General features: G+C 43.0%; 1 protein-coding gene across 1 annotated transcript in view; it reads left to right on the forward strand.

The window, feature by feature from the left end:
- The window catches only part of thsd7ba (thrombospondin, type I, domain containing 7Ba), a 132,266-nt gene that overhangs the window by 24,704 nt on the left and 86,565 nt on the right, over positions 1–20,997 (forward strand). The window contains exons 2-5 of the mRNA XM_053439976.1: positions 9,229–10,102; positions 12,516–12,764; positions 13,608–13,777; positions 19,904–20,062. Coding sequence (XP_053295951.1) covers positions 9,229–10,102; positions 12,516–12,764; positions 13,608–13,777; positions 19,904–20,062 — 1,452 coding nt within the window. The remainder of the gene's footprint in view (positions 1–9,228; positions 10,103–12,515; positions 12,765–13,607; positions 13,778–19,903; positions 20,063–20,997) is intronic.

Here is a 20,997-nt window from a genome sequence, read left to right on the forward strand (position 1 = left end):
CACACACCCACACACACACACACACACACACACACACACAAACACCTCCCAGGATAGAGCAGCTGGTTATAACACATAATCAGTACATAGTCATTGATATTCAAGACTTCTCTAGCTGCCAGTGAGCAAAACTTCCCCTTCATTAAATAATGTGTACCTCCCTTTACATACAAATCTGAACATAGCTAAAGCAGTACTGTCTCTGGATAGAAGCTTATTATGGGATGTAAGCTGTGTCTCAGTTCGGGGTCCAGGACGTCGACGAGTGATGCAGCTTCATAGACCAGGTCCTCTGAAGACCCTATCTGCAGCTGTCTGAAATTGATGTAGTGCATTAGTGACTTTCCCCTGCCAGGCTGCAGCTACTATATGAGTTAATTAAAAGAAGTGTGAAGCTTCCCATGAGCAACGGCTCCACATTCTAGGCACATACGACATGCAAGCAGTTCTCTGTGCACTGGGCTGGTAGATGTGTGATGCATTCAGGTGCTTCAACTGCCACACAACTTCATTAATATGAGGTTTAAATTAGAAAAGGTTCTCCGGCGTTAATACTTGTGTAAAATAACATGGATGGTATAACTTTCCATTAATTTATGAAGTGCAAATAAACATAGATTGGGAAATGTTTATGGATAATGCAACAATATTGTGTTCTCTCTGTTCCGCACTGGCTGAGGTGGAAAATGCTTCCAGAGAACAGAAGGCTGATATATCAGAGCAGAACCTGTTCTTTCGGGTCGGCCCACTTACTTTTCCGTCTTACTGCGGTGCTGTTTAAATGCTCTCCTCACCCCCTCAGTGTGATAACTCTGGAGGAATTATGCTTCTACTGACTAAGGTTGACTGATCGTTCATTTAGACGTCCTCATGCTGGTATTAAAATGATCCTCTTCATGAGTTACTGTAGTATTGATCTGAGATAAATCAGAGGACCTTGTCGCTCCTGCATCTTTTGGTTCACACAGAGTGTGAGAAAGCATATTCTGAATCGTCGCACCCAGAGGAGTCAGGCTTGAGTCCCCGGATCAGTTCCACTCTGTGTGTTTATCTGCCTCTTGGTTTTTCACAAATAATAACTCCACTTACCGGATTTCCATTGACGTAAGGAAACCAGTCCCATCGCCGCATCTTGGGATTTAAAAAGGATATTCTTTAGCTGAGGAGTGATGTGCATTACTGCTTATTTGGTTTGTTACTGATTGGCCCAAATGGGGATAGCATTACTCAATGGGCACAGCATGTGTTAGTCCTGTCTTGTTTATACTGCCGGCCGTTCGGTTAGTGATTAGACATTGAAGTGGGTCTGGCACTGGCGCTGGAGGGCTGAATGCTAAATCGTAACAAAAGCCCTCTGGGGCCGTGTGTAGAGTTTTGCAGCCCCAATGGTAAGTAATTCATTAGTGTGGAATATTGAAGCTGCATTAGATGCTTTGCCTCACAATAATAGAAGCTGCACTAAGTATCCTAAGCCAGAACACAAATGCTCTAATGCATTCAGTCATTGAGAATTTATGGAAATGCCTGATTTATATTCAAGCAGGAAGGTCAAAATACTCAGAGTGGCTGCTCATCCTTTTTATCATTAAACAAACCTTATTTTTACCTGCGGGTGATGAGTGGGTTTTTTCTCTGTCACTTATTTTTCTTGTCAGTCTTCCCCTCGGCGATGATTTTTTAACTTCCCCGGCTCACTTTTCACACATTTCCCTCCAACCTGGCGGCGATGCTTGTTGAAAACGAGCTGATTCAGCACTTCCTGAGATGGATTGACTGCCTGATGATAATCTGATGAATTTCTGCATATATGAATGTTGTAATTGAGGATGCACCACGCGCGCTCATAAATTACCGCTGATGGAAATGTGGCATGGGGGACAGCTCCGTGCATAATGAGGCTCAGTGGCATAGGTATCATTTAATTAAAAAGTGTTTTGACAAAGGATGCATGTATCCAAACAGTCAAAGTTAACTCGGGGAGAGAAGTTGAAGATGGATGGTGGGTGAGCTCAGCGGATGCCTGGGAGGAAAACACGATGCGCTCTTCATGTGCAACTTCACCGGAGTGAGTCTTTGTGTCGATAAACATGTAATTAAAAGTGTGGGGCTGTTGCTTTGTTTTACTTCCACCAACAAAGACACTGGCTCCCCTTCAAACAGTGCACTGAGGGCAAGATTCTCCTTCTTATAACTTCAAGGCTCTCCATAACACCTCTGTACCGCTCTGACCTCCTTCACACCTCCCCACCTACCTGTACTCTCCGATCTTTCTCCTCCACCCTCCTCACTTCTCCTCCTCCCCCCGTACCCTCGATGGGGTCTTCAGCCTTCAGCTGTGCAGCCTTCCCGAAAACTTGCCTCAAAATCCATCTTCTTAGAATTACTTATTTTGTTTGACCATGCCCTGTGTGGCCTATTATTGTATGTGCGCCCGTAAATGAATTGCTTTATTATTATTGTTATTATTACTTACAGTATTGAATGCTGAACAGAAATTTGTTCCAGAGATGAGGTCATTTATGTTGTACCTGCCTATTTGGAATGGGCTGTTCTCTAAATGCTCTGGAGTTACTTCAATAGTCGCAGTTCTACAATATACTGTCACTTTTTATTGTTTGTGTGCTGAAGAACCTTTTTATAAAAAGTTTATGCTGCAGAGTTAAAAGACAACTAGTCTTTTAAGTAAAAAATAATGTCTAAATTGCATATTAGCTTTTTCACAGATCTTAAGACCCAAAACCACAACTTTTCAAAACAAAAGCTCTATTTCTGCTTGGTATGATCCATTGCACCAAAACAACAAAACAAATATTGTCTTTTTACTTTGTAGACAAAATACTAATTATTTAAATGATCTGTCGTTCTAGATATTATTGCCATGCTCACCAGTCAGCGAACACTTTATCCAATAGGACGTAGAAGAAGATGTGTTCAACTCAGTCCACAGACTGATGGCAACTGGCCCCTCCCCCAATCACTAGTCACATGTTTATAACATTTGTATTAACATTGAAAGTATCTAATCTATAAATCATACTAAATTCCACACTGCACTTCCTCAGACCATTAAGATACACAGGCCCAGTGTGAAGATGTTATAGTCTTGAGATATGCTCTCTACACAAAGACAGACAGGCTGACGTACTGGATTTAGTAGATACACAATCAATACATTACATCAACAACACAGACAGTAGTGTTTTATTCAGGAAACAGCAGCAACATTTCATGTGGCATTGTAAACGTCTCACATGAACACATTGGAGCATTCAGCACCCGGACACCCTCAGTGATTCTTTTACCAAAAGTAATTAAAGGCCCAACAGAAGGAGAAGATTTAACACTGGTGAGTGAGATTTCTCTAGGTTGTTTTTTTCTTTTGTGTTTTTTGTGACCGAGTGTTGCTCGCTGCTGTTTAGGAGACACTTTACTGCTTTGCTGTTTACCTCCCCTTTGTCTCTGTCTGTCTGGTTTTCGGGGGCATTGTGTGGAGATTGCTTTTGTTGTGCCACTTGTTGTTGTTGCTTCGCTATCATTTGTCTAACTTATCCAACTGTTGAACAGTGCCGAACAAGAGAATACGTGTTTAGTCACGCAACACCGGCTGGGTTTAATTTGTGTTTTCCTATTTCCTACATTGTAGATTAGTATGCACAGCCTTTTTTTTTTTTTTGCCTATTCTGCTCTTTTCCTTAAAAAAGGATGTAACTGGAATAGTAAATAAAGCTGGGGCCCCACGGGTAGCGGAGTCCCCTGTAGGTGTGAGCAACGCGAGTGAGCGCGACAGGAACGAAGGAGCTGTGGGCGACTGGTTCCTCCTGAGGGCCTGACAGATGCTAATGCTGACGGATCGAGAGAGTGATTATTCAGAGCTTAGGAGATGAACTAGTGCTTGTGTTAGCTGGCTCCCCTGGCAGCAGAATCACTCCCAATCACACCTCCATAAATCACGCGCACATATCCAGGCCCAGTTTGAAAACAGCACCATTGAAAGAAAAAAAAAACAGACAGAGCGGCTGCATGAAAGAGTGCCACCGGTGACCACAGGGGCGGTGCACTCGGCTGAGGGAGCGGGAAGGACGTGTGCTGTGTCAGCTTTGAGAGTCTTTCAGCTTTACTGTTCACATCTTATTTTGGTGAGGAGGCTTTCATGTCTATTTTAGGGTGTGTAACCCATATAAGATGTGTTTGGTCTTTTCAGCTTTGATTGAATTGAGGAAGTCTCTTTGAGCGCAGCACCACACGGTACCGCTGGAAGTGGGGGCATGACTGCACTTTTGGAAATTGAATTTGACTGTCTATCCAGCGTCTGATTTGTCTAATTAATTTGTGTTTTTTCCTCGGATGCTCTCGCGGCTTCGTGATGTGCGGGGGGTGTTTTGAAAAACACCTCTCCTGTTTACGGCGCGTCAGGTGTCCTGTGATGTCTTCAACAGATACCACGGCGGTTCACTTCAGGTCGGAGTTCAAATTGAAGTGCCGATCCTCATAGCTCGGTTTAATACCACCTGCATCAGCCTAAATCAGAAGTACAGAATAATGAATGAGTGTCTGCAGTGTAGCCGGTGACCCGTGCTGCAGTGAGAATGTCAACAGATTTGCTGTTGAACACACACACTCTCTGGTGATGCTGCACTTTTGTCTAAGTGTTTCATGCCCACGCACCACTGCTCCATATTTGGCATGTGCCTCCTTCCCTATATGTTTTTATTTGTTGCCTCATTATTAATTCAGCTACTTTGAAGGTAGCTTAAAATCCAGCCTTCATTTATAAACAGCCTTTTGTGGAGGAATGTTTTGCCTTCAGGTGTCTATGATTTGACCAAGTTAATACATTGCTTTCACTTCCATTGCTCAAGATTTCCTAATCACATTTCTGAGCAGTTTACCTGCAGCAGTAGCCATCTTGGTTCGCCTCATTGAGGGAACATTAGATCAAAGTGAATTCAGAATACGTGTCGAATACAAATGAAAGATGGTTTCTCTACTTTTTGTTAGCTCTCATCACACTGGTTGTGTGTTTTCTAGAAGGTTTGGTTTTGATTACTCGGTGAAAGGTCACACATGACAGCTGAGACTGACTCACCATTGGCTGAGGGCATGTATCTGCGAGACGTCTGTACACACGGCTCCATACTCCTATAGCAGCTTCATTTCTGAATAGTGGGAGGAAGTAGAGATGCAACACATTTATATACTCACTATAACTGAGTCAACAAACCTCCACGAGGCAACAATGAAAAACTGACAGTAATAAGCACGGTAGCTGCTTTTTTTTACTTGTCTTCAACTGGCATCCTTTTAAATTGCATTTCTGTTCTCACTCTCTCTGTAGCCACGAGGTGGAAAATACTGAGAACGTGAGATTGCAATTTGAACCGGACAGTACAGGAGTAAATACAGAACCAGACATATTTGAATTTCAGTGGCTCTTCTCCCTCAGTTGGATTTCTCTGTAATGAAATTCCGTAGAGCTAATGACACAGACTTTGGGTGCTTTAATTAACGTATTAGAATTTCAGAGGAAACCAGAGCAGACAACTCAAAGCCAAACAACATTCCCCTGCTGAATAAACTGGGACTACCTTCCCGTTGTTTTCTGTTTAACTCTTAATGTTTTAAAGTTTGACTGATGTCTGTGCTGAAGCCGCTCTGCTCTCTCTCTCTCTCTCTCTCTCTCTCTCTCTCTCTCTCTCTCTCTCTCTCTCTCTCTCTCTCTCTCTCTCTCCCTGTCTTCTGCAGAGCGGTTGCTGCTTTATGCACCACTATTTGAAGCTTTCGGATTTTTCAGAATTTTTTTTACCTCTTTTCTCTGAGCTTTTCAGACTCTCCTGTGTGTGTGTGTATGTGTGTGTGTGTGTGTGTGTGTGTTTCATTTTTGGGACTTTGTTATTCATATAAAGTTAGTCACTAGCAGTCTCCTGCTGGATGCCTCAGTGTTACCTAAGTCGGCTGCAGGATCAAACCCACCATAGCTTGGGAGGGAGGATGGCGGCCGTACAGAACCACAGTGGGTCGCACCACCTTCATAACTGGGCTGAACACCACAAACAGCAGCAAAATGTCACCGTGCAAGCGAGTGATGTACTCTACATATTGCAAAAGACTGATTGAACTGCGATAGATGGTTTTCTATGTGCCATGCATTCACACTCTGCATGTAATAAATTAAAGGTATTCAGATTATAGAGCGGCCTGTCCAGGGGTGTTCCTGCAGGATGACAACAATACTACTACCACTACCACTTATTATAATTGTATGCATAAACTTAATTCATATAGCCCTATTCAGTCATAAAGAACAACACAAAGTGCTTAACATATATCACACACTCTAGTGACTGTGAGATTATTCATTCATTTGCACTTCACACGACACACGTCTGCTGAAACAGTGTCTCGTACTGTGTCAGACAAAGATGGTCATGTTCCCCCGTGGTCCAACCCCATTGATAAAACAAATTGAATTTTTTCCGATAAAAATATCTGTAGATGAAATTAATAATATATATAAAATCCTCACCTTTGAGCTTTGTCATCCGAATCCCATTTTAAGTTTGCAGCATCATACCTTGCGTGAGAACAAAGTACGTGCACGAGACAAGAAAGATCACATTAATGAATGATAATGACGTTAGTTACACTGGAAGTCCCCATTAACGCCGCAAAGCCAAGACGAATAAACCCAATGATCTGCTCCGATGAGCTATGAAACAATTCAGCAGTTTGAAATATGCGCCCTTAAGCAGAAAGCTGCTTCAAAGTGTCACTGTGGCGTCTGCGATCGGCCGGTGAGCAAAGGGTTAACAACCGACTCCTCTGGCACGAAAAGACATAAAACACTTTCAGCGAGCTGTCATTCGAAAGCAATTTGAGAAGCAGTAGAATCTCATTATTACATCAATTTGATTCCAATTAGAAGAAAATGAATCAAATTATCCTTTTCATAGCATGTGGCAAAGTAACTGGAGGATAAGCAAACGTGACTGACGGAGATAACCTCATCGTATCGGCAGAATGATTTAGCTTTTTCACTTATTTTGACAATTTAGGTTGGAAAAAACACTAAAGTACTAAATTAATATATAAGACATCATCAAAATCAAGAAACCAGACCTGGAGTCTGATGCGAGTGCAGAGCAAAGAGAGCGTTATTATTCAACAGGCGCTTCATGCTTAATCAGTGAGAGAAACCCACTTCATAAAAGAATTACAGCAATCAAAGATGTCGTGCAGCGGGATGTCGCCTGTGCATGACAACCAGTTCTCTCTGAGGTTCTACTTTGTACTCATTCCTGAGGCCCGAGACCTGAGCATCTTGGAAACAGAATTTGGGAGGAGATGCAGTTTATTCATGTTGTCAGTGTTGGGATTGAAGGATTCAGGTATTACCTCTGCCAAGGAGCTCATTTCTTCATCTGCGTTTGTTAGTTCGGATGAAACGACGACTCAGTGGATACAGCCATAATTTGGAGGAAGGATTAAACAGTTTTTTTTGTCTCCTTCTTTTAACATGGCAAAATGATTTCCCAGATAATAATTGATGGATCTTTAGGGAGCTGATATCTACAGTATGATGTTGAAGGTGTGTAGCTTTTTAAAAGATCCATCCTCAACTCAAATATCTAAAGTTGAAACCAAAATGTAGCTTTTATTTTTTTTTAAAGCACCAAATCTGTGAAAACTTTGCCGTTCCCGTCTTGACAGAATAAAGAGGCTGTGGTCAGGTTGAATTTGTGGAAGTGGCAGATTTCAAGCTACATTCTGAAGCAGCTTTTCACAGTTGGGGGAAAAGAAGGTATCAGCACTTTTGTTGCCTCTCTGACCACAGTCTACTTTTTCTCTCCACTATTGGTGGAAAGTGGGAAATTACTGATGGCTGCTCTGCTTTTGTCAGTCAAAAGTCCCAAGTGTGATTCTGTGTAATGCTGCAGATAGAAAACCAGGTATAATGGTGAATACTCGAAATTGAAGTTTGCTCTCTCTCTTTCATAATGCTACTGATCAGGAGTTTGAATTGAAGCGAGTGTTTTCATGGGGAATGAAAACAGAATTTTCTCACATTTTTCAGTTAAAGCTGAACTCGGCTGCTTAGTTTCACTTCTGTTAAACTGAGTGTGGTCCGGAACCTCAAACGATAACGTGATTGAACATAAGGGTTATACAGTTTGACTTCTTTATATCTCCATCTGTTATGAAAAATGTTACTGGAACAGAAATTAGTTATATTTTACAACACTGAACATTTATTTATGAGAAAATCTGTTTTCTTTTATCGAAGCAGCTGCTGAGACCATGAGTTCGGTCTGTTAACCTGACAGAGATGTGCCCCTGTGAGATATGAACAGAAAGGAAGCATGGGTTGTTTAATTTACCTTTTTGAGCTTTAATGTTGTAACTAGTTCCTAAAACCATCAACATGCAAAAACAAATGTGTTCTTCTGTTTTTAGCTTTTTGCCCTGTACACTGCAAATTACTCGATTAAGGGCGGCTTGAAGTTATTATTACAAGTCCCTTTCCTACTGAAATTGTGTGGAAGTCTAGGAATGTTTTCTTAAATCATTACACGCACCCAGGGTGGTAAACAAGGATTTAACCTAAATGTGCATCTTATTGAATCATGGATGTTGGTCCTATAATTAGCCCCTCTGTGTAAATAGTGGCCCCTCCATGGCCCCTGATTTATAATTATCCTGGATCCCCACGCAGCACGCAGCACTGTTCACTGCACATTAAGAAAACTCACATACACAGTGTTCTGTTGGGAAGAAGTCATGTCTTTGGTTTGTTCGGGTTATTTTTAATGAAAACCTGTGCTTTGTTTAAAATGTTTATAAAAACCTTCTCATCTATGCATCTCTGAGATTCAACTATCAAGATTAAATTAAGATGGATTCAAAGAATTGAATATCAAAGCCATGTGCTGGTGTTCATAGGCTGAGATATCATCAGTTTGAGTTCAAGAAGTGAATCCAGTCTTCTCTGACCATGGAAAATAACCTTGTATTTTGTCTGCCAGTGGTTTTATTACTTTGTGCTTCTTCGTTCCTTTTCTCCACAGTTCATGAATAAAGCAATCATGAAGGTTAAATGAATGGCCTTGAATTGTGGTTGATTGCAAGCTGCCAGAAAGCTGCGATTGAAATGATCTTTTTTTTTTCTTCTCCTTATTAAAGCTCCTGTTCTTAATGAGTGTGCCCTCTCCCTGTGTCTTCTCCTGTTTGCAGGTCAGTGGGGCCAGTGCATCGGGGAGGAGTGTGGCTCTGGTGGGATTCAGACCAGGACAATATGGTGCGTCCACACGGAGGGCTGGACGACCCACCACTCCCACTGTCAGCACACAGTCAAGCCAGAGAGCCAGCGGCAGTGCTTCAAGGTCTGCGACTGGCACCAGGACCTGTTTGAGTGGGAGCTGTCAGACTGGGGGAGCTGTCTCCTCGTCCCTTTCTTTTCCAATGAGCTAAAGCTGAGGTCAGCCGAATGCGTCACAGCGCAGCACGGCATCCAGAGACGCCAGGTCCACTGTGTACGCACTTCGAACCGCACCACGGTCACCTTGAGGATATGTGAATTCTTTTCCCAGAAGCCACCGGTGGAGCAGGCCTGCCTGGTCCCCTGCCCCCAGGACTGTGTGGTGTCAGACTTCACCTCCTGGTCAGGTTGCAGCAGAACGTGCGGTGCCGGCCTTCAGCATCGGACTCGACACGTCCTGGCCACACCCATGTATGGAGGGGCACACTGCCCCAACCTGACCGAGACCAGGACTTGCACTCGCTCTGTCAATTGCCCCGCTGGGGAGGGCGAGTACCAGTACACACTAAGAGTAGGGGCCTGGAGCGAGTGCAGGCTACCCCATCACAAGGACGCTCTGTTAAGTGGAAGGACCACAGTGGATTTCAGCACCAGCTCCGATGAGAACAACACAGTCACGCTGCACACACTGACCTCTCACCCCCACTCACACCACCACCACAACCACCACCACCACCATCACAACACTCATTCACTCAACAAATACCACATGTCTTGGGAGCTGGAGGTGGGATACCAGACACGACAAGTGCGCTGCACACGCAGTGACGGCAAGAATGCCATGCTGAGGTAAGTCATTCATCGTTTCCCACAGAGTTCTACTCAGTCTCTGGCTGTAGCAGGTTGCACATGCACCAAGGTCAATGTCACACACAACAGAATACAAATGAAGAGTTAACACACTGAAGAGTGAAAGATAAGTTCTCGTGTGAGAGAGAGAACTGCAACTGGATGGACAGTAAAAACATTATGGACCATATCGTGAGCATGCAATAGTGCCACACAGCATGAGATCTCCTTTGTTATCATGGGGAGAGTAAAACGGTTCTTTATAAAACTGTGGCCGCACTCAAGAGAATGAATGGGAATGACTGCCATTCACAAGAACAGCAAGGATCCACAACCTTTCATACACTAAGAATAAATACAAGTGAACCTGAGATAAATACATTGGAAGCAAACTAACAATGGGGAAAAAAAGGGCATTTCTAAAGGTCGAAAGATTAGTCCAAGATTAGAATGAAATCATGGCGGCTGTGTGAGATGAGCTGGGGAACAGAGCTGTACAGATAACTGGAATCATCTTCCATTAATCTCTTTATCCACGGATGGAGCAGAGGGTGAGCAACGGAAGGATCTGCGGTTGAAGGGGGACGTCTGTGAGGTGAACTCCTCCCAATGGAGTCCGTTGTTTTTCTGGTATTTTTTAATAAGAGGGACTTGATCAATGGTCAACCCGCCCCTCGTGATCTCAGTGGGACTCTCTCTCTGTGCGTAGGTGTTTTTAAGTGAACAGAAATCAATTCCTTTTTTTTCTGTGCTGGTTATTTATTCAATTATTACTAAATTATGTGAGAGCTGGTGTTTCACTCGCACACAGGCACGCTGGTGAGACACTATTGTGTTGCATGTCAAGTGCTGCTCCCCTGCTCGCCCCTGTTTTAGCTAACCCTGGTATTTGAATTTGATAAGAATGGATTTTTGTGGACACAGACACACACAGACACACACACACACACACAGTAATAAACAACAACCCATCTTGTGCTTTCTCTTCGAGCAGAGAGAAAATCATTGCATGTATATTCTATTGACTAAATGCCACCGTACCATCTGTTTGGTGTAAAGTGACACTATTAGCTGGCTGTGACGATCAATCAGCGCCTGCCATTCACGGGAGCCGTTCTATCAATAATATGCTTGTGGATTATTGCAATTTTTTATTTGTAATGTTTTTACATCTCTTCCATATTTCTAGTCACGGAGAGAAAGATGAAAGCATTTGCCAGCTTTTGGGATTTAAAGGCATGTATGGTGTTGCGTGATTTGAGGATCATGCCAGTTTTCACGTGAGGAGCTGTGGTCGTCTCACGCTGGGCCGATCTGCAGTGAAGCAGCTTAAAATGTCCGTATCTTGTTATGGGTTTGGATATTCTGCCTGTTATTATCCTCTTCCAGGCAGGTTCACTGGCTTTACGGCTTCAGTGTGAAGGGACCATTTATCTTACAGTGTTTGATAAGCACAGTTTGAACCGAGGAGGATTGGATTGGATTTTTTTTAATTTTTTTTTATTATCGATTCCCCACCTGAATTCTGCCTAATTCTGCTTTTCTAATTACGGCCTAATTACAAAGTAAATCTCTAAAATGAGCGCCGTACTCACATCTTAATAACCCAACCAATTACACTATCGGCATTCAACAGTTAAACTAATTACTTGACTAATGCACTTGATTTATATCGGCTCTGTGTAGCGTTTGTGTAAAAAGGTTGACTCTATGTCGTGAGACCTTTACTATTAGGATGGATAATGGCTTCCAATATTGTCATGCAGGACTGGAAGCTGCAAAGGTCACTGGTTTGTCAGGGGATCCAGATTCCCATTAGAAGCTTCTCCCAGCAGACGATATATCTTACAGCTGATTTAGCTCCTTTTGTTTTACTGTATCTACTGTATTGTAACCACAGCCACACTTCACACCCCAGGTCGGAATATACTTGCTGTTACCTGCATCCTGTGTCCGTTTATGATTACAACGCCTACATCTTCAAATTAACATGATGCATACGCAAGATGCAATACCCACAGAATAGGTGAGGGCAGCAGTGAGTATCATCAGCATTAGAAATGTCGGAAAGTTTTGAAATCAACAGCTGTCTTGATGTGAATATTTGCCAAATTTTGAACCTTCTCGAGTGTAGAGAAAGAATTAAAAATGATAAAGAGAGAGTTTTTTGGCCTTGCTTTGAATCCTTCAGTAAACGGGAGTAGTAGTGAGTCTGCAAACAAAGATGCAGAAGGTTGCGTGTGCAGGGTCAAACAGCGGGTGTACCACAGGCCTACCAGCTGCTGCACACACTCCTTATGATCCCTAGTCTCAAATCTTCAAGGGCAAAAAAATGAAAAAGTTGTGATATAAAAAATCAATCCGTCAAGGCGTCACTATTGTTGTACTCCCCTATTTTCTTCCCGGGCTCCAGTCTCTGTACCAAGGACAGCTCCCCTCTGACCTTCCAGGCGTGTGTGATGCCCAAAGACTGCCACATATCCGAGTGGTCGTCGTGGAGGCCCTGCTCCAAAACCTGCCGCTCCGCCGACCTGTCTCCCGGCTACCGCCTCCGGTCACGGATCATGACGCAGATCCCTGTCGGCGGAGGGAGACGCTGTCCTGTCCTCGAGGAGAAGGAAGCCTGCAACATCATGGGAGATCTGCTTCCAAACTGCCCCAGGTACACTTCTAAATGCTTCTAAAAGTTTATTCGGAAGCCATCAATCCTCCATTTACCTTCAATCTACTGATGCAGATGTTTAAGCAGAAAATGTCAAACTCCTAAATCCAATTAATGATTTGTAATTTTCTTCTCTGAGCTTTTTCACCTGACTAATTACGAGAGGAAGCCTGGAGGCGGCAAATATTCATGATTCCACTATTGACTGACTTTTAGCATATTTTTTTTTTACCTCAATTATCTTGTGACACCCACTGTAACTGTTCAAAGCTCCTGACCCAGTGGACATGACGCGGATGACAAGCATTGTTTGACAGAACCTCATTGTTTTTCAGGGTTGACTGAGTCGTGACAGGCTTTAGCTAATATTAAACAAAAGTAGTCAATAGAGAATCCCTGCTGGTAGATTTTGTTTAATTTCCTAAATCTACACCGAGCGCCTGAGAGCAGAGGATTTACATGATTGGAGGAAAAGTCATTACGGAAATTAAGCATTTGATAGATTACTACAGGCTGTTGTTCTCGTAAACTCCAGCGTTATTATTGCTTTCTGCACTGCTGGAATCTTTCAATGCTGGGACCAAACATTTATTTTTGAAGTTTGTAAATTAAACTAATCATGCCCTTCTCCTTCTGACGTACTGAGAGAGAGGCTCTCTGCTCTCACCAATTTGCCTCTTCCTTTGTCTGAGACTCTATTTTAAAACCACTGGCTCTGCTGTGTTCACACTGTCTTCTCCTATTTGAGTGCATTCATTTATCAATTTGGTTTTGAATGGATGGCAGCTTTTTTTTTTTTTTACCAAAAATACACAAACACCATTTATATCCTACATCACTTAGGTACATGTGGAGGACCACCGACTGGGGCGACTGCCGCGTCCTCCCCTTGCTGAGCCAGCAGGCCCGGCGGCTGGTGAACACCAGTGTTCTGTGTGGAGAGGGGATCCAGACCAGGAAGACCTACTGCGTTCAAGTCCCTGATGACTCAGCACCACATCACAGGAAAGAGGGTACGGGAAAAATACAAACCTCTTAATCACAGTTAATCCGGGGCTTGCTGGAAGCTCACAGTGACTCAAGAGATACACCACAAATAAATTCCTCATTAATTCGGTGCTGTGTCTGGATATGAGCCGTGAGCATACATTATTAAGGTTCAAGTTAGCAGCAGAGCATGTTGGATACTTTGATTAACGAGGGCAACAAAAGGCAAAGAACAGCCTGTGTTGCTGAAAAATAATCTTTAATGTGTGGAGACAATACGGATAATTTTCTTATTCAAATTGTGTTTTCTTGATGTCCAGTTCAGGGCACTTGTGACCTCCTGGATATTTGATTTAATTTGCAGTTGTAGAATTTTTTAATATACATGTATTATGGTTCAAAAGCCACAGAGCGGCATTAGAAGCATTTTGGGATATGCTTATAGTGCTTCTCTCTAACCACCTGCATCTGTAGTTTGTACTTTATATAGAATGTTCATGTTAGAGATGAAGCGTAGCCTTTAATTCTGAAATGCACAAGTTTGCTTTTGCAGTTTCCCCAGTGAAGTGTGCAAACACACACGGATAAAAACCTACAGCCGTGCTCGCTGCCTTGTGATGTAACAAAGTTCTCACTTTAAACTAATAGAGTCGGACACAGAAGCCCAAATGATTCCAGATGAACACAGCAGCTTCTCCGCCCATGACGTGTGTAGAGTGGTGGATGTCTTTGTCCTGCTCTGGGAGAAAAGTGGTGTATTAGGAAAAGCAGGCTGTCCACCAATCACAGGGTTGCTGTTAAGATTCCTTTGGCATTAGGGGATAGAAGACGCTCGGCAGGTACTTTTTACTTCTAATAACTAATTTAAAGCAAGTTACTTATACTCAAGTACATCAATGTATCTGTCACTTGTGCCCAGCAACATATCAGCTACGTCTACTTTTACTTGGGTACATTCTGTCTACTTTTTCCTACTTGATGGGGCTCAGGAGGTAGAGTGGGTGGATCCCAGTGTCCCCTGTTCCCCGTGCTGAAGTGTCCTTGAGCAAGATGCTGAACCCCAAGTTGCTCCTGATGGTCGTTAGTGTGTGAGAGATGTGTGATGACGAAAGTGCAGCACGTACTGTAGATGCACCTGAATGTGTGAGTGGTAAAAGCGTGTGTGAGTAGTCATCAAGACCAGAGAAGTACAATATAAATACTGGCCCATTTATTATTTACTTTTTTAATTTCACTGAAGTAAAATGTTTGAGTACTTCCTCCACCTCTGCCACATTATATCCAGACGGCTGCATCTATTAAAAAAAGGAACAGACAGCTGCCTGGGCCCTGTTTTATAAATGCAATAAAAACTCCACGAGATGCAGAGGCTGATATAATTCTCTAACTCTGCCCTCGTAGTCACACGTGGACGATCTCAAAATGCCCCCAACTACAGACGTTATTACAGCCGCCGTTTAAATAAGTATTTTCCTCTGTGTTTCCAGTCTCACCTCCTCCCATTAAAGTTAGTGTGGAAATCGAACCGGCGCAAATCACTTTAATGCGGGGGCGGCCGCGGTAACATCCAGGATTGCATTATATTCTGCAAGCATCTGTGTAATTGTGTCTAGCCAGGATTGTAAAAGGAAATGGGTACTCTCCAAAAACAAGTAAAAATAGGTTTATGAGGTTGAGAAATACGGCCACTGGTGCTCAGGTGAACTGGCAGCGGGAGGGAATTGATTGCACACACACACACACACACACAGACTCACACAGAGAAACAAACAGGTGACAAACAAGAAACCCGAGGGACAAAAAAAAGCAGCAGAAACAGGAGGAGTGAGGGAGAGACGCAGCCGTAACCATGAGACATGCAGATTTAACACACTGCCATTAAAATGCACAACAGCTCCAAAACGAATTCAGTGGATGTGGAGGATTCATTTCAGGAAGGTGTAAAGCTGCTGAGGTTAGTGAAAAGGGGACAGAGCCTCATCTGGTGTTGTGTTGTTTATCTTTACTGCCGCACTAACACCCAGACTAACAGTTGGCTGAGGGAAGTCAGTCGTGTGGCAAGACTGCTGCTGATGCTTCTCTTTCACTGAATCCTTCAGAAGACAAGAGGGAATCTCAGGTCAAAGTTCAGTAACGTTTGACCTGAGAGCTGTGAAAACTCGCATGTTAAGTGTTTTGGTGCCACTTACTGATCTGTCAAAGGTCAGAATGCTGAGCATAGGCATAGGTCTACTGATGATTGTGTTTAGAGTGCGTTCTAGGACTTTTGAAAAACAGTGGAGGAAATCTTCGACTTCTTTTATTTTAACTTCTTTTTATTTCCTTTTATCAAATGCAGTCATAAAGTACATCACATCCAATCATTTTTAACATGAACTTAGGTGCCACGGGTACAAGTCTTAGGCTAGTAGGGTTATCTGTCCATGGATGTCTTGGGCCCAAGCCATCAGGATCAAGGCATATCAGAATTGAGTTTCACATTAACATTGTCCATAAACACAGTACATCACACCTGACATTACATTAAGACAGTGTTCCGAAAGAGAAAGAGGATGGCCTGCAAATTTCCATTGCTTAAGAGGAAAAACAAAGAGAAAAGAAAAGAAATATATCTATATATCCTGCTTATCATATCAAATGGAAGTGTAGAGCAATGGGAAACCAGTTGTTTATGAATACCTCTGTTGAAATCTTTGACTTCAAATTTAATCGAAATGTATAGTTCAGTATTGATATCAGGATTCATTTTTTTGTTTGAATTAAAACGTCTTAAAACAAACTAGAGTGTTACTCAGCAGAGCTCGTACCTCCGCCGAGGCCATCAGCCCTTAAATTAAAGATATGCCCATTTATCACGTAGATCCATGAGTTGTTCTGTTGGAAAAAAAGATCTTTCTCACAACGTAAGTAGATCAGTTCCTTGGTCCGCCCCCTGATCCGTATCTATGTCCAGATTTAGTGGGTTCCTCCCAGTGACACACCACATCCTTCCACTGGGGTGTATGTAATCTTGCATACAAACAAATTTACTAACAGGACAGGGGTGAAAACATAACCTCCTTGTTGGATCTGATTTATTGATATTCAGGCCTCTTTTCTGACCCTAGTGTACATGTGCACATACATGTACAGCAACATACATACACACACATATAGCAAATGACTACAGCTGTTTTGATGCATAACTCATCTCCCTTTGCATACAAACGAACACACTGATTAACATTCATTAGTCGCTCGACTTGATTTCAATTTTGCCTTTAATACAATTTACCTTGGGGCTTCACTAGAACCAAATCAGCTGATCCTGTTGTGATCCCTCTGTTACACGAGGACAAGTCAGTTAATGGTTTGTTTGAAGCTGTTAACAACGCGTTGAGGAATTCATCCTGCTGCCGTGTTTTCATTGTTCCGCACTTGGCAACCCGCCCGTGTTTAATCGGATGCAATACATATGAACAAAGGAAATGAGCTGTAGTCCTGATTAGCTTTGTACAGTGGGAACGTTTGACCTAAACTCTCTCTCTCTCTCTCTCTCTCTCTCTCTCTCTCTCTCTCTCTCTCTCTCTCTCTCTCTCTCTCTCTCTCTCTCTCTCTCTCTGACACGAACTCTACAATTGAGTTTCCTCAGTCTGAGCTTGTGCCACACTTTCCTTTGTGTGCGCCTCACCACACCATCTTCTGAAGATACAACTAACTACTTCCTGTACTGAATGTTTTCCTTTTGAAATGAATAACACGTAAGATTAAAGGAGATAAAACTCTAATCCAGGTTGAATCACAAATGTTTCTGTTCACTCTGCGTGGGGGAGAACATCCACAGATATACTATATATAAAAATATATGCTCAAATCTTTAAAGAGGTCCTTTCATAAGCTGTCTAAAGCAAGGGTCTTCAACGTTTTTCAGGCCAAGGTCCCCCAAACTGATGGCGAGATGGAGCAGGGACCCCCTACTATATAAATTGCATAAAATAGTGTTTATATTATTCTGGGCTTAGTGCCATGTATAAACATAGCTACCCTGTTATTGTGCATTCAATACTACCCTTGTGGGTAGTAGCATGCTAACATTAGAAAGGTGGCTCAGACACCTCGCAAATCCTCTCACTTATTTTTCAGTTACAGTAATGTTTTTTTTACATAGTACAGTGTCTATTTCTTTGTAAATTTTTTAAAATCTAAGCAAAAAAAGTCAAACAAACAACTTTTAGGTACAAATACGACCATCTACAGAGTTTGGTCCGCCATCTTTTATTTTTGAGCTTCGCACTCTTTAGACGTGAGCATAAACACGATCTGATTGGCTAGTGCCTGTGCTGTCGTATTTGCATGAAAGGGGCTGTGAACCGTTGACCAGAGAGAGCTCCTGTGTGTAGCTGAATGTGCGCATTGCTGACTGAGAGATAACGTCTTCTGCCTCAATTTATCCGTTCGCTACAATATGTCGGATTCATGTCAATGTGTATCTAAAGACAATATATACAATTCTGATTCTGAAGGAGTGAATTTTGTGGGGAAAATTTTTTTGATTTTTTTTTTTAAATAAAATAAAACATTGTCTTATCAACTAAAAATTTCGCGACCTCCCTGCAGTACCCCCGCGGACCCCCTAGGGGTCGCGGACCCCCTGTTGAAGACCACTGGTCTAAAGGAACCTCAAGAACCAAGGTTGTACGTGCCACAATAAAGTTAATTGCTTCTGGCACATATATCAACATGGATATAGATAGAAAAACAATTACGGAATGTGCCAGAGCAACCAGTGTCACCGATAAACTCCACACGGTTTGGCTCAGAAGTGATCCACCTCAAAAGTTCCAATGGAATTAAATAAAAGTTATTAGCTTATAAACTCTCGCCGCCTCACATCAAGTGTTTCGTTTATCTTTTTTTATTGGACACAGAGGGTTGTTTTTAATGGCTTTCATCAGTGAGATCCTCTTTTCCAAATAACAAATTTTTCCCACCTGATGAAAATAACCATTTAGCAAATAATCCCATTGTAATTTAGTCTCCATCCAGACTTCTTGCCAATGTCTGCACCTGATGAGAGGACACGTGTGGAATATGAATGGCGGCGGCTCTTTGAAACCGGCGGATGTGAGGGACGGAGATCAATACGTCAGCTGTAACGTTGACCCGAGCTGCTTTGGTTCATGTAAACAGATTTGGCGGCATATGTGTGTCAGGTGCATTATGTAGAGCTACACCTACTGGGGATCTGGTAATGTGGAAAACCATTTGCTCCTGTTTGATAGCACTGGAGGTAACGCAATTGATTAAAACACACAATCACAATCCGGGGGGGGGGGGGGGGGGGGGGGGGGGGGGGAACAAAGCAGGAACATCTGTACCGAGCACTTTACCTGCGTGTTAAAGCAAGCATCTCATTTTAACAAAAGGAGATCAAACAGCCTGCAAATTGCTTTTGGGTGAGAAGACAAAATGCACAATGGACATTTGGGGAATTTCTCTTCGGGCTCACATTTAAATGGAAATTTACATTTCAATGATGTGCGGAGGTGCATCAAAATGGAATATTAGATTGAATAAATCCCCCGTGTTGTCGCCAGGCGAAAAGACACCCTCTTATTCCGTGGGAGAGAGTGATGTCAGAGCCCATTACAGGTGGCAGAGCTCTCTGTGATCTACAAATGATGCCAGCCGTGCTTAGCCGTGAATTGGTTATACCGTGACTTGCCTTCGCTATCTCCCTTCTCAGCTCCTGTTTACTCCTCTGGCACGCCGCTGCCCTCCATTTGATATTCTCCCGAGCCAGGCACGAGATGAGAAGAGCAATTTTCCCCCTGTTCCCTCTGTTTTATCCTTTATTTTTTCACTCCACGTAAAAACGACTTGCTAAATCTGCCCCTGCTTTTCACCACAGTGTGCAACATTCGAAGCTGCAGCCGTTAGTAAGGTCTATCTGCGGCTGGGAATGAAATCCTTTTTATTCAAGTCCAATGACGGTGATGCTTCTTCATCCTTGTCTCTCTCTTCATTACATCTAGAGTGCACACACACACACACACACACACACAGGCCCACACACAGGCGCACGGGCACATTCACATTCACAAACACATTCCACCACTGCTGATTTAAGCCCTGATTATTCCTTTGCCTGTGTTCTTGGTTTGTTTGTTCAGTGTCCAGACCGGTGAACACCCGGCTGTGTGCTGCCATGGAGCCCCCGTCCACTGTCCAGTCCTGCTCCATCCCCTGCCAGAACCACTGCCTGCTCACCCAGTGGACAAGCTGGGGCGCCTGCCTCCACGACAACTGCAAAGAACCCCAGGGGAAGAAAGGTACGATGTAGCACACGGCAGTGGAGGGAGTCCGAGTAGAATGAGCTTTTGGCTTGAACAACCTGCCGTGACAGAATGTCAGTGGAGACATTTCTCATTATGCCATAATGTTTTTTTTAAACAATTTGCTCAAGGTATCGATGCTACTGTGTTCTATGCTGAGAGGTCGGGCTACACATCTGCCATCTGTCCAATTCATACTGAAGTCACCGTCCACGTTGGTCTGGGGTTCCATGAATGGACGCCTGATCCCACAGGGCATTCCAGCGGGTGGAGTAGTTGTACCTACATGCACTAAATTCTTTGGGCTGCACATGGACACCTGCATAGGGATGGCTGTCACACCAATGATCTTTTAAGCCCTGCATGCTTTTCTAAAGTGTCCTAAAAAAACATTGTGTCTTAAAATAAATCTGCCACGGAGAAAGACACTTCCCCTTCACTGATGACTCACAAGAAGAGAAAGGGGATTTGTTGAGTGAACACATTTTACATCATGTTTTTTTTTTGAATGCATATTTTATAACAGCTTCCCGAAACAATCACCAAATTAACCTTTAAACATCACCAGCTGTTTCATTAGCATACCTTTTCATATTTACAATGCGTCAGCCACCTTCTTATTTATGCAGGAGAAACAACATTCCAATGCATAGGCGACGTCTTGTCATATAATCCAGTTAGTGGTGGAGGAACATGTCTGATGCCCAGAATACAGGCTACACATCTGAGGGTGTGAATTTCTGGCACAGTGTTTTCCTGCTGTGTGACACATTCAGCCAGAAACACCTTCCAGCACACAGGGTTCAACTGGTGTTAACGTAAAGATGAAATAGCGACTGTAGCTAGTCACCAGTTGGTTGGTGTACAGTTTAGAAAACATGCATCATCCTTTCAGGTGTTTTCAAAGGTTCTTACAGAACACTGTTCGGCCG

This window comes from Pleuronectes platessa, chromosome 14 (genome assembly GCF_947347685.1).
Source record: "Pleuronectes platessa chromosome 14, fPlePla1.1, whole genome shotgun sequence".
NCBI lineage: Eukaryota > Metazoa > Chordata > Actinopteri > Pleuronectiformes > Pleuronectidae > Pleuronectes > Pleuronectes platessa.